Genomic DNA, 11,858 nt, shown 5'->3' with positions numbered 1-11,858 from the left:
ATTCTCTGTAAATTTAATTGTAAATTACATGACTACATTCGGCTACATTGTATTTCATGTTTGTTGCATCGGTCTCTGGTGGCAGTTTTGTGAACTGCATATGTAAATAAAGAAAAGTTGCAAAAAAAAAAAAAGTGTTGCAGAGTGCGGTGTTGGTGTTTTTCAAGCTTTAAGTTTAAAGTTTAAAGTTGCTTTGTGTCAAGCTTCATAAGCTCCTTCCACACACAGGAAGTCCTATACTTGCTGTTTTTCAAATGTTTTTGATTCCACCTTTTGCAAGGTAAAATGTAGCATAATATCATGAAGGACTCGCTGAAATTTTCTATCGTCAACTTTGCGTCCTACTACCAGTGTTAAAAAACACCAAGTCTGATCTAATATTCTCAGTTCTACTCAGAAAACCCTAGATTTTGCAGCAACAATGTGGTTTTTCTACCTCCTAAGCTGGCTATCTACAACGATTCAAGTTTGTTTCATCACGCTAGCCGTTGGTAAGTAAAGTCTACTCAGAAGATTAATAGAGTGTCGTTGTTTGTTTCAGTAAGTCAATTGGATGCTGCATAGTAGCACTGCACTTTCATTTTCACCTAACACCAAGATTGATGTGTTCCTCTTAATGTTACAAAGTTTAATTTTCCTGTTTTGTTATCTTAAAATCATATATGGAGGAGCAAGTTGAATTGATCGAAGTAGGAGGTAGAGCTTTTTTCGAAGAAAGAATGCCCTTCTCTTACACTAGATCATTATATAAGCTATTGCTTGGAAAAGGGTATTCATGTCCGAAATCGGTATTAACATGTTTCATCATTCTGTGCAAGTTATTATGCAGGCGGTGAAGAAGTTAAGGCTATTGCTAATATATTTAACTTTAACATGTAGGTATTGCATCATTAGAATTCATATGAATATATTTTAGCGCTGATGATCCCGGCAGGTCTGAGCCTTGTAACATTTAAATCATTTTTTTACTACTTCAAATAGCCCACAGGGGCTAATCCCACGCTTTAAGTCCCATCCCCCTTCCGTCCCTACTGAACCAGTCCCAGGCAACCATTGTTTGAGACCGTCAAACTCGGCTCGCCTGGCAGGGAATCGAACCCGGGACCTCCCGATCATAGAGCAAGGGCTACAACCACTACACCATAGGAGGCCGACATTTGTTGGCAAGTTCACAAAACGGTAACTCAGAAATTTAATTACCGGTCATAGCTGAGCCTGTCTAACCTATCGAGAGATAAGTATTACCTCTGCAGAGTGACAGTAGACCTGTTTTCCCTGTTGTTATATCTCAATTGGCTGATTTAACTCAGCTTTTATTGTATCCTGAGTATACAGTCGTCCTCCATGGCCACTTGTTCTATTATAATGTATTTTCATGATTATTTTTTTGTTTTAATAATAACATTTTGTAAATCTGTTTTACTGTTGCTCTCTTAAACCTTTTTAACTCATCTCTGTTTTGTTTTCCACACATAGCTGCTGGACTGTATTACTTAGCCGAGCTAGTTGAAGAATTCACTGTCATATCAAAGAAAATCATCACTTGGATGACCCTTGTAAGTATAACTCCTCTTTTAAACCACCCCTGCTGCAGAAAAGCTACAGCAAAAACTGACTGCAGCACAGTGTAAAAAGTTATTACTGTCATTGAAAATTGGCTGAGTCCACACAAAATAAGTTTGAGCGCTTTTAGAGTGCGACAGAAAATTACTTGTATTCAGTTTAGTATTGAGAGTAGACCCGAGAATCAAAATGGCAGATCTTGTGTTGCATTCTGAACGCTTTTGCGACGTAGATCCCTATCCTTTAACATGTGAAAGCCAAATGGCGCATTGCTCTCCTTAACCCTCCACCCCCCATAAAGCGTTACGTATTTCATAAACAGCCCTCAACTGTGCATAATTAATTACAATAGCCTCATTTTTCTGAAAATGCAGAGTACAGTATCCACCTAAAAATATTAGGAACATTCATTATTATGTAATTGAGCATAAACTTTTCTTTTCCTCTCAAATTGCTATTTTTATATTTTTTATTCTTGTTTGTTTCAGGCAACAATAATCTGTTATATTGGATTTATTTTGTTCGAAGATCTTCCAAAGACATTGATCATTTGTGGGATATCTAGTCAAGTAACTCATCTGCTCATCCTTCAGACTTTTCCTTTCTTTACCATAACGTCTCCCACTTTCATAGTCGCTGTGATTTTACTCTTCGTGAACCATTATCTAGCATTCGACTATTTCAGCAGTGTTTATCATCCCTTCTCTGAGGTAATTCTCAATTTAAGTGTTAATTGATTCTGGGATTTCCCCCGTAACGTTTTCCCCAGAAATTAATATTTGAAAAAGTCTTGTTCAGTCTACTCAGTAGTTACTCCTTAAACACAAAATTCATCAAATTTCAGACACCTGCAAATTCTCTTTTGACGAACAAGTTCTCTTCCATGTGGATTGAAGTGTTAAATTGTTTTCCTTTTTTCCCATTTTCAAATTTAATACAATAGATTCCTTCCAAACTGTGTTCCAACTCTGCTCCAAATTTTTTGGTGCCGTTAATCATTTCCAGGAGTTACAAAAATGTTTCATCAAGGTTCTTGGAAGTTACAAAGAGCAAGGATGCCATTGTAAGCAGGGTTACACCAATTATTTTTGTGCTTATTGTGTCAGCACCCTGTGTCCTTCATTTTCAAGCCTAATCTTAGGTGTTCTTTTACTTCTTATGCCAGTAAAGTCAGGGCATTGCTTCTCAACTGATTTGCTCCTTTACTGCACTACTTCCTCAATAACTTATTAGTTATTATGATTCAATGGAAGTTCGGTTTTTTAAAATTATGATGCTGGAAAGCTCAATAACTCCCTCGTATTTTTTCTTCTCTGCTTTTATCATTAATTTTTTTCTGCTTTTTAGGTAATGGCATATTTCACTCTTTGTCTGTGGCTTGTTCCTTGTGCCCTCTTTGTATCATTATCAGCAAACGAGAATATTCTTCCAACTGTCGCTGAAACTCGGCCACTTCTAGGTTTGTGTTTTCATTTATTATAAAAATAAACTCCAAGTTCACTGAGCAGAATCCCAAATTTGAATTCAAAGGACTGCTTGAGAGGTACTGAAAAAAACTCAAGAAACAGGAAAGCAAAGTCTTCAATAAATTGGGTGATACATCCATTAAATCAATTGATCAATACACCTAGGGGCATAATATGCGTAAAGCTCTGATAAGAGGAGGGGTTGAAGAGAGCGTTGGGCCATTTTGTTCTTACGTGTCAAAGGAAAGGAACCTATGGTGCCAAAGTGTTGCGAGAGGGAGGAGTAGGGGTTGAAGAATCCGAAATTTAGTGTTTTGTATCTTATATAAAGCTCCTTTTTTAATGAATTGATTTTTTTGTTTAAAGGACTCCACTTCTGCTTTTTCAAATTTTTAGATCATTTTAATGACATTTGAAAAGCTTATGGCTACAGCTGATCTTTATTTCCTCAGAGTAAATAGTGCTTACACAATCTTGAAATCAAACAGGTGTGATGTATCGATTGTGATTTGATTCCAGCAGCTAATAGCTGGCAAATCTCCATGAAGAGAACTGTTCATCCTCTGAGCTTTATTGTTGTCTCCCTCAAATTCTGGAAATGTCAAAGCAAAAAAGTTTCAATAACGATGTGAAGTCATCAGTGGTTTTTATTAATTTTTGTTCTGTTTTTATCATTAACTTTTACAGGTAATGACAATGATGTTGTTAGCAATTATTTCTCAAGGAGATGCAAGAAATATGGTCTTCTGAGTTTCTTCAACTATGCCAAAGAGTCTGTCCTACCTCAGCGCAGTAAAAAAGCCTTTTAATTGATCTTTCAACTCTAAACTGATTTATAAAGAAGAAAAAAAAAAGCATTAATTCACACTTTGTACACTTTTTACCATTTTTCTTGCACGGGTTTGAAGCCCTGTAAGAATCTGTGATATTAATTTAGGTCTGTTTCTTTTTAAAGCTAGAAAAAGAACAAGCTTTGATAAAATGTACATAAATTTTATTAATGAGTGGTAATTTATTTTTTTTTCTGTGTTTTTTCTCTGTTTCTATTTAAATAAACATCAATTTGACAGGTTTTTCATTCTCTTGTATTCTTTATTTTTTAAGATTTCCTGAAGCTTAGGTGATTATTTATAATGTTATGCCCAAGTCATCCTTGATTAATTTCATTGTTGGTTTATTTTCTTTGGAAGGAATATGGAATATGAGCAGAGATCTTAAAGCACCTCAAAATTTCTGTGTTACCTTGTTTTTCAAGAGAAGTTTTAATATCTTTTTCTATCTGCTACTTTTATCCTCATACAGAGACATACATTGTCTATAGTACAAAATTAAAGATTAGGTGTATTTACCCTACATGAAATTTGAGACAATGACGGATATGTATATACTTAGAGTGCAAATGTATGAAGTGAGCAAAAAAGTGGTTTGGAAATTTCCAGCTGAACCCTAGACTGGTTCCATTATTAAAAAGTGATGCCGAAAGGTCAATAGGTAAACATTTGACACATTCTATAGTTCTGCCCAGTAGACTATGCTACGGCCTAAAATGTAAGTTAGGTATCTCCTGTTTTTTAAAGTTCCCTCATGAATGACGTCTCAGATTTTTATTTCAATGGAAGTACTTGATCTCTAGATGTGCACGCAGGATTTTCACTTCCAATATCCACTTTCACATCTCAAAATTTCTCTTGACTTCAATTCATATTCAGCTTTATGACTTACAAGTTCTTGGTGAAACAATGGAGCTCTTGCATGGCATGAGAATTTTTAAATGATGTTTTTCTCCTTTTGTACAATTTTGCAAGGAATATTATGGTGCCAAGGGTTTTCTCTGAAACAAACTCCCAAGCTCCAAAAAGCTCTCCAAGTTGAGGCTGTAATGGAAAGAGTTCCCTATGTAATGATCCATAGAGGGGTAGATTCTCATTGTATCAGAATGGCAGGGATCCCCTCTCTCATGTCATCAACTTTGAGAGCTTTTTTTGAGCTTTGAAGTTTGATTCAGAGAAAGCCATGGGGTTCATTTATAGTTGCGAAATTGCTTAGGTTGCAAATCTTTGTGTCGCTGAAGAGCTCCTTTAATAAGTATAGAAAATGCTAACTAGGTAGCTTACTTACATAGGTTTACTCAATAATCTCTTTTCTTAAAAAATTCTCTGCAAATAGTTCAAGTAAAATTTTGCAAAAAACAATCAATTTTTTCTTCTCCTGGTGAAAATCTAAGATTTTACTTTAGAGTAAAACCCAAAAAGGAGATACCTTTAATTGTTAGGTACTTTATTCAAATTCTCTCATCTTTAGATTTTTTTTAGATACCTACTCACTACACTAGGCACTTCGTGTCTTGAAGTAACTTGTATACTAATATCAAATTTAGGACACAGCATTGCGAAATGCTGGAAGTATTTATAAAAAATTTCAAAGAAGCTTATTTCTCTTTACTTATTTGCTTCTTTTTTCTCACCAATTGTAACTTAGATATTGATTCGTTATCAATATTCACCTTCTGTCATTTTATTTTACTTTATTTACATAATACATTTTAATTGAATTTCAATGAGATGGATAAAATTTCTGTCCAACCTCATTTGAGAGGAAAATTTCAGTAATGAGCGCATGTTTGGCGCATGGCGGGCATGGCGGAGCCGGATTCAAATTTTCGAGCGCAATGGTAAGTTCTACCAACCTAACGTAGCGGGAGACTCTATTCGAGTAATGCTGGGATTTTCCTTGTTTTCTTCAATTAAGTTGCCATCTTGAAAGCCGACATTATCCGTGATCACGCTGCTACTTTCCTCTCCGGTGCCTATCGTGAAGAAAAGCACATCATGCCTGTAAGTAATTCATTTTTGTTATTTTATAGTTTATTTTCTTTATTCGCAAGAAACTAACGTTATCGTTAAAGTCTCACTTACTAAATGTTCGATTTTGTCAAGTATTTTCCGTCTGAAGTTCGTAAAACTAATGTGCGTTTTCGTTGACAATGTGGTTGCCAGCAGGTCAAGTGGCCTAGAGGGCCCCGTGTCTGCATTTTATTTCATGTTGCAATGCTTCATTACATCCCTTTCATGTCACGGAAATATATTCCAAACGATTTTCGAACGAAATGTTTTGATATTATTCATGCATCCCTTGAAATTCAAGGTTTCAGTGGCTCCCACCCTCAGCTCACCATCCTTTGTTGACATGTTCATGCCATCTCCATTATCATGCAATCTTGAAAATTTTCGTCTTCTAACTCACTCTCGACCGATTCGTGTCGTCTTTTACTTTATTATACCACGCTTAGCCTCAGATGTAAATCAGTGGTTAGCCCATTGGTCATTGGGCCCTCCCTGCGACAGAGTAGAATCTCAAGGTAATCACTTACCTAGCCGTTCATATAACCAAAATATGTTGTAGGTTGTCATGTGCGAAAGTACTGAGTAAATTGTTCTAACCATTTTCTATTGTCATTTGTACCTACCCGTTTTAGCTCTTAACTTTTGATGCAAAATCATCACTCACTTAGGTTTACGGATTGGGTACACAGTGCTGAGCGTTGATGTCCTGTCATATCAATTTTAGCTGATTGTTCATACTATAAACCTCAGGATCTGAAGGTTCATTCCAAGGTCTTACCGTAGTCATTTGTGGTTTCTTTCCCTACTTGAGGTTTGAGCAACCTTCTCTGACGGATCCCTGGAACTGTTTTCCTGTTTCAGTCTTGCTCCCCCCGTGTCTCATCTTGACGGACTAGAGCGGACTCATCCTATGTTGAGACAACAGCCAAGTATTGTTTAGGTCACCACTCATCAGTGGCGCCACCTGACTGCATGTATTATCCTGTTGAGTGGTGCTGATTCGGAGGTAATCAGAAATTGACATTTGTCTCAACATACGATGAGTCCTCTCCAAAACGGGAAAACAATTGAATCAATTTCTGCGTATAAATTGCCAGCTCTTATAATTTTCATGTTTCAACTTCCATGGAGAATAAGACAATAATTCAATTTTTCTCTTTTATTTCAGCTCGCAACAGATTTGCTGCATCCGTCGCTCGCCGATGAAAAGCGAAAGCACAAACTAAAGAGATTGGTGCAACATCCGAACTCGTACTTTATGGATGTCAAATGCCCAGGTAAGTTGTTGTTCCCTTGTCAAGGGCAGATTTCTGGAGGCTCTGAGCCTTCCGTTTGCATGTGGAGATGGACATTAATCTGATTATGTGGATCAGCACACCTAATCAGTGTTGATGTTGGAAAATTTCAAAATCATGCATGTTCAGGCTCAGAATTTTGCATTCTTGGCTTCTACTAAAGCATCCAGACAATTTTGGCCAAAGTAATCTGACATTAAATCACCACTGTGAGAGGGGTGTGATTGAGCGAATGTGTGTAATTCCAGTGTGCACACATCCAAATTGCGCATTGTATGTAATTCATCAAAAATGATGTCTCAATTAGAATTGCATATTTCATTACGCACTCACAGGCAACACCGTAGTAGTGAATTCCAGTATACTACTATCCCACACTGAAAGTAGACACCAGTGAACTATTGCCATGAGTTAACATTAACAATATGTGACGTAGGTCTCTAAACATAACGAAGGAATTCTATGGTCAAACCAGCTAACCTAATATGTAACCATTGAAATGATGGTCTAGTAGATGTCGCTCTCCGTTTATAATTGCGTGTACTTTTAAGAAAATTCTCATCACATCTGCCAATCAATATTCTGTGGGTCTCTCCACAACTAGGATGTACCAGCATGGTCAAATGATTCTTCTGAACAAATTACACAAACTTGTTTTATCACCTGATCTACTTACCAGGGTGCAAAATGAATCAATGGGGTTATAGATTTTGCACAGGAAAATTCACTTAAGTCTCCATTCAGCGCTGATTTTCATAGCTAAGACCAATTTGTTGAATCAACCGAGCTGAGGTGAGGCAAACCTTAGGATTAGTTTGCCCATTGAAGCCAAATTGTTAATCCAAGGTGCAAAAAATTCTTAATCACGGAGCCACATGCCATACATGAAGGTTCTGATAATGAGGTCTTAAAAACAAGGAGGTGTGGGAAACAGACCTTCAAAGTAGGAAGGTTGGTGTGCGTTATGCTAACCCTCAGAACTTTCTGTATCATTGTTGTTAAAGACTTTCTGTACCAGTGATCAGCTTAGAGGTTTATCAACATGGTTATTGCCCTACTATCCGTTAAGATCATTTAATGTTCTAATTTTATCAAACCAACCTCCTATTCCCTCAAAGAAAACCAATTGTAAGTCGTTCCTCCCCTCTCCCTATTTTTTTAAAATCCACTAAAATTACAAGAATGCTGTGTCCTTTTTTTCAGGCTGTTACAAAATAACAACAGTATTCAGTCATGCACAGACAGTAGTCATATGTACGGGCTGTTCTGCCATCTTATGCCAGCCAACTGGGGGTAAAGCAAGATTAACAGAAGGTAAGATGTTTTGGATTCTCGCTTTTAATTATTTTGCCCTGTAGCTGTGAAGTTGGATTGTATTTTGTCACTCGAAATAATCAAGTTGTCAGTCATGTCTGTTGATTTATGACAGTAATTTTGAAAGGCTTCAAAGAATATTTTGGGGTTGCTGCCAGTCTAGAAAACTGGAAAAGTCAGGGATTTTGTGACAACAGAAAAAAGTCAGGGAATTCCTAACACATCTACTAATCACTAAAATATATCACTGATCTTTCAACTGTTCACCTTTTATGGTCTTTCGACGGCTTGTCATTTTTAACCGGGTACTGAATGCCTTTTTCCATAATGGGATCTTTGAACACGGAAATCAAGTCCAAGTTTAGCAAATGTCAGCATATTTTAAAAGAAAAAAAGTAGGGTGGAACTTTTGCTCTAAAGTCAGAGGAAGTCAGGGAATAAGGAAGTTTTGAGTTTGGAAAAAGACTTTTTTCTTCTTTTCAATGTTAGTGATAACTCATGGATCTTCAACAATAATAGTGAATACTTTCGAAGTTTGACTTAACAAATATAGATTTCATACAACCTGGGGGGTAAGTGGTGGAAAGAAATCTCCGAATTTCCATTTGCGAAATGCCGCATGTCTTTGAAACTTCCGTACCTGAAATCTTAGTCACTGTTGTGAATGACCCATTATTGCCACTGATGGCTTTCTTCCTTTAAAATTGCTGTTCTGTATTTATCTATTTAATATTCAAGAGTCCGGACAAGCAGAAAAGTGTGAATGCAATTAAAGCTAACCAGCATAATTGCATCGTTTTTCGTTCCGTAAATAAAGCTGTTCAGGTGCACCCATAATTGCAGCTCAATGTCAAGTAACAAGTTCGCTCAGCTTATTCCTGTATTCAGGGTTGCCAGCGACCGGGAAAAGTCAGGGAATTTCGGTGTTGGTCAGGGATTTTTCTGATTTTTCGTGGAATTAGGTGCGGGCGGTCTTGGGCTCGCGTTGCGGGATTAACTAACTACTTTTCACTTTAACAGACTGCGTCAGATCCATACTTAAAAGTCAGGGAAAAGTCAGGGAATGGAAAAAATTAAATTGGCTGGCAACCCTGTGTATTGCCTGCATTTTAATGTAGCCCTATGCCCTGTCACTCCAAGGGTCCCCAAGTTTGCCTGATGAAGTTTTTCTCTATTTTAGCAGTAGGCTGAAAGTGAACAAGTTATTTTTGGCATAAAATAGTTAAAGAATCTCTATAGTGAGCTTGAAGAAGCTCTCACAAGTAGAGTTTATCAGCGATTTTAAAACAATTGAAAAAATATAGAGCTGTCTTATGTAAGAGTGGTCCCAGTCAGGAAAAATAGGAATGGCTGGAAGAAATTGATCAGGGCGAACAAGGAAAAATCAGCGTAAAAGACCATATCCAGAAAAAATTGCATTAAATAAGAAAGTGACAAGTTTTTACACATAATTCATAGCTTCAGCTCCTCTCTTTTTCGGATCAATGTGACTTACAACTGATATTTAGCGTGCCTTACTATCGCCAAAGTCAGGGAATATTGTAAAAATAGGTGGAGGAAAACCCAGAAGAGTCAAATCGAAAATTTCTATGGCCACCCTGTCATTTTACCTATTGAGAGTTACAAACATTAACCACCCTCTCCAGAGAACCAGAGTTTGTTTCTTTCTTTTTTTTCTGATTAATATTGATATATTTTCCCTTGATATTTGATTCTAGTAAGGTTAACATGTGTTTGAGGGGGGGGGGGGGGTGTTCGTGTGTGCGCTTTTCTAAATCTTTGAAATCTAAAAGATCAATGATACCACATAATTGGAAGTTAATGTATTGATTTAAAAAGTGGATCTCTTTGGATGATTTAAAGTTACATCCACATGATGAATCAGAATTGTGTTGGCAGAGTTAAATTATTAATTCTGTGCAGTCGTAAGCACTAGTTAGAGCTCAGAAACGTATATTACGTTTGCTTGGAACTCACTTGCGCGTAGATTTTATACATGCTGGCGCTTTTCTCCGACTTGCACTCTAGCATCCTCAGTGCAACTGTCATGCGATTCTCCAAAAATTTTATTAATGAACTAGAGCTGTACCCTCTTTTAAATAATAGTTATTTAAAAAAGCAGGAGCTCTAATAAAAAACAGAAACTAAGTAAGTAGGTATACTTGTATATCTTGGTTTGTGCATTTTAAAAGGAAAAATGACCCTCAATTAAAGGCAGACATCAACATTTTTAATAATGCTCTTCTTTTAACAAGCATTTTTGCAAACAATTGAAATCGTTAAAAGATAGGGATTATGCATTATTCTAATTGAAAGTATCAAGTTTAATTCAGAGTTTCCGGAGGGACTTTTTTAAAATAATTGGATCAATAAGAGATATATATATGCCTCAAGAGCACATCAGTGTTCAAAGTGCGAAACAGTGCATCTCCTTTTTACGGTGTTGTAGATCTGTCGTCCTTTCCTCATTTTTTCATTGGAAAACTAGTCAAGGGAATTTCTTGAAATTTTCTTTGATCTCGCTTCTCTGCTAGCAGAACATTCTTTATGAATTTCATGCTATAAAGTTAGCTTATTCGTTTTTGAAAAGACAAATTAGGAAGGAGCAAAAATTTTGAAACAATCCAATTAAGATATGTGGTTTCACACTGTGCTCATTGATATGTTTAAATTATGAAGTTAATTCCAATAATACTTATCCATAAGTGTGGCCAAAAAGAAATAATCAATCGCTTATCAAGTTCGACCTATAACATGTTTTCAGCCGTTCCCTTGCCTTTATTCATAGGGTAATTAATTTCAAAATTTGATCACATACTCCTGAGGCATCGATCTACCTCTTGTCTATCTGATTTTTTTGTAAGTAACCTGAGTTAAAGTGTAATTTTTCATCTTTTGAGGGTGTCGTGATTTAAAGAATTATTCACCTTTAAGGCAGCACAGTTTGTAACTTCGTTTTGTAAGTAGCTTGTGCCTCCCAAGAAAAAAGGTGAGATTTTTACCTGTTCTCGTTGCACTGTAAGAACTAGCGTGTCAACACTGCAAGTCGATTCACACAATCCAATTTTTGTCTGTTTCAGGATGTTCGTTTAGGAGAAAACCTCACTAGCTTGTTATCATAATGTTAAAAATTCTGATCATTTTTTTTCTTTTTTTTAAGATAACTTGTAATAATTTAAGTTATGGGGTTTCTCCATTTGTTTTGTATTTTTTAAAATAAATGGAGGGCAGACTTCCTTTTTAATTCTTCTTTCTTTTTCAATTATACTCAGTCCTTAAAATATTGAATCCTTTAAATTCGCTATTAACTAAATCAACGAAAAACAGTCTATACCTAACTGGGATGAGAGTATTTTTATAGAGCCTTGATTCAAAGA

At 36.3% G+C, this 11,858-nt stretch overlaps 2 protein-coding genes across 2 annotated transcripts; both read left to right on the top strand.

Annotated features, from left to right (window-relative positions):
• Positions 1–111: 111 nt before the first annotated feature.
• Positions 112–4,107, top strand: LOC109043684 (protein TEX261). Its single transcript, XM_019060979.2, has 5 exons — positions 112–491; positions 1,477–1,556; positions 2,052–2,273; positions 2,911–3,022; positions 3,717–4,107. The coding sequence occupies exons 1-5, from the start codon at positions 422–424 to the stop codon at positions 3,836–3,838; spliced, it is 606 nt and encodes a 201-aa protein (XP_018916524.1). The 5' UTR covers positions 112–421; the 3' UTR covers positions 3,839–4,107.
• Positions 4,108–5,706: 1,599 nt separating this feature from the next.
• RpS27 (ribosomal protein S27) lies at positions 5,707–11,725 on the top strand. The gene is made up of 4 exons (XM_019060086.2): positions 5,707–5,863; positions 7,041–7,149; positions 8,371–8,481; positions 11,562–11,725. Exons 1-4 carry the CDS (start codon positions 5,858–5,860, stop codon positions 11,588–11,590), a joined length of 255 nt encoding a protein of 84 aa, XP_018915631.1. The 5' UTR covers positions 5,707–5,857; the 3' UTR covers positions 11,591–11,725.
• Positions 11,726–11,858: the final 133 nt, after the last annotated feature.

The sequence above is a fragment of the Bemisia tabaci genome, chromosome 6 (assembly GCF_918797505.1).
Source record: "Bemisia tabaci chromosome 6, PGI_BMITA_v3".
Taxonomy (NCBI): Eukaryota; Metazoa; Arthropoda; class Insecta; order Hemiptera; family Aleyrodidae; genus Bemisia; species Bemisia tabaci.
Note: the sequence above shows the minus strand (reverse complement) of the source record. Positions and strands in the feature narration are given on the sequence as shown.

Bases quoted from the DNA above. Each gene is read 5' to 3' on its own strand.
- LOC109043684 (XM_019060979.2), top strand. From the start codon at position 422: ATGTGGTTTTTCTACCTCCTAAGCTGGCTATCTACAACGATTCAAGTT. The intron at 2,274-2,910 runs GTAATTCTCAAT...TCTGCTTTTTAG, and splicing joins TTTATCATCCCTTCTCTGAG to GTAATGGCATATTTCACTCT. The intron at 3,023-3,716 runs GTTTGTGTTTTC...TAACTTTTACAG, and splicing joins TGAAACTCGGCCACTTCTAG to GTAATGACAATGATGTTGTT.
- RpS27 (XM_019060086.2), top strand. The intron at 7,150-8,370 runs GTAAGTTGTTGT...CCTTTTTTTCAG, and splicing joins TATGGATGTCAAATGCCCAG to GCTGTTACAAAATAACAACA. The intron at 8,482-11,561 runs GTAAGATGTTTT...TGTCTGTTTCAG, and splicing joins TAAAGCAAGATTAACAGAAG to GATGTTCGTTTAGGAGAAAA.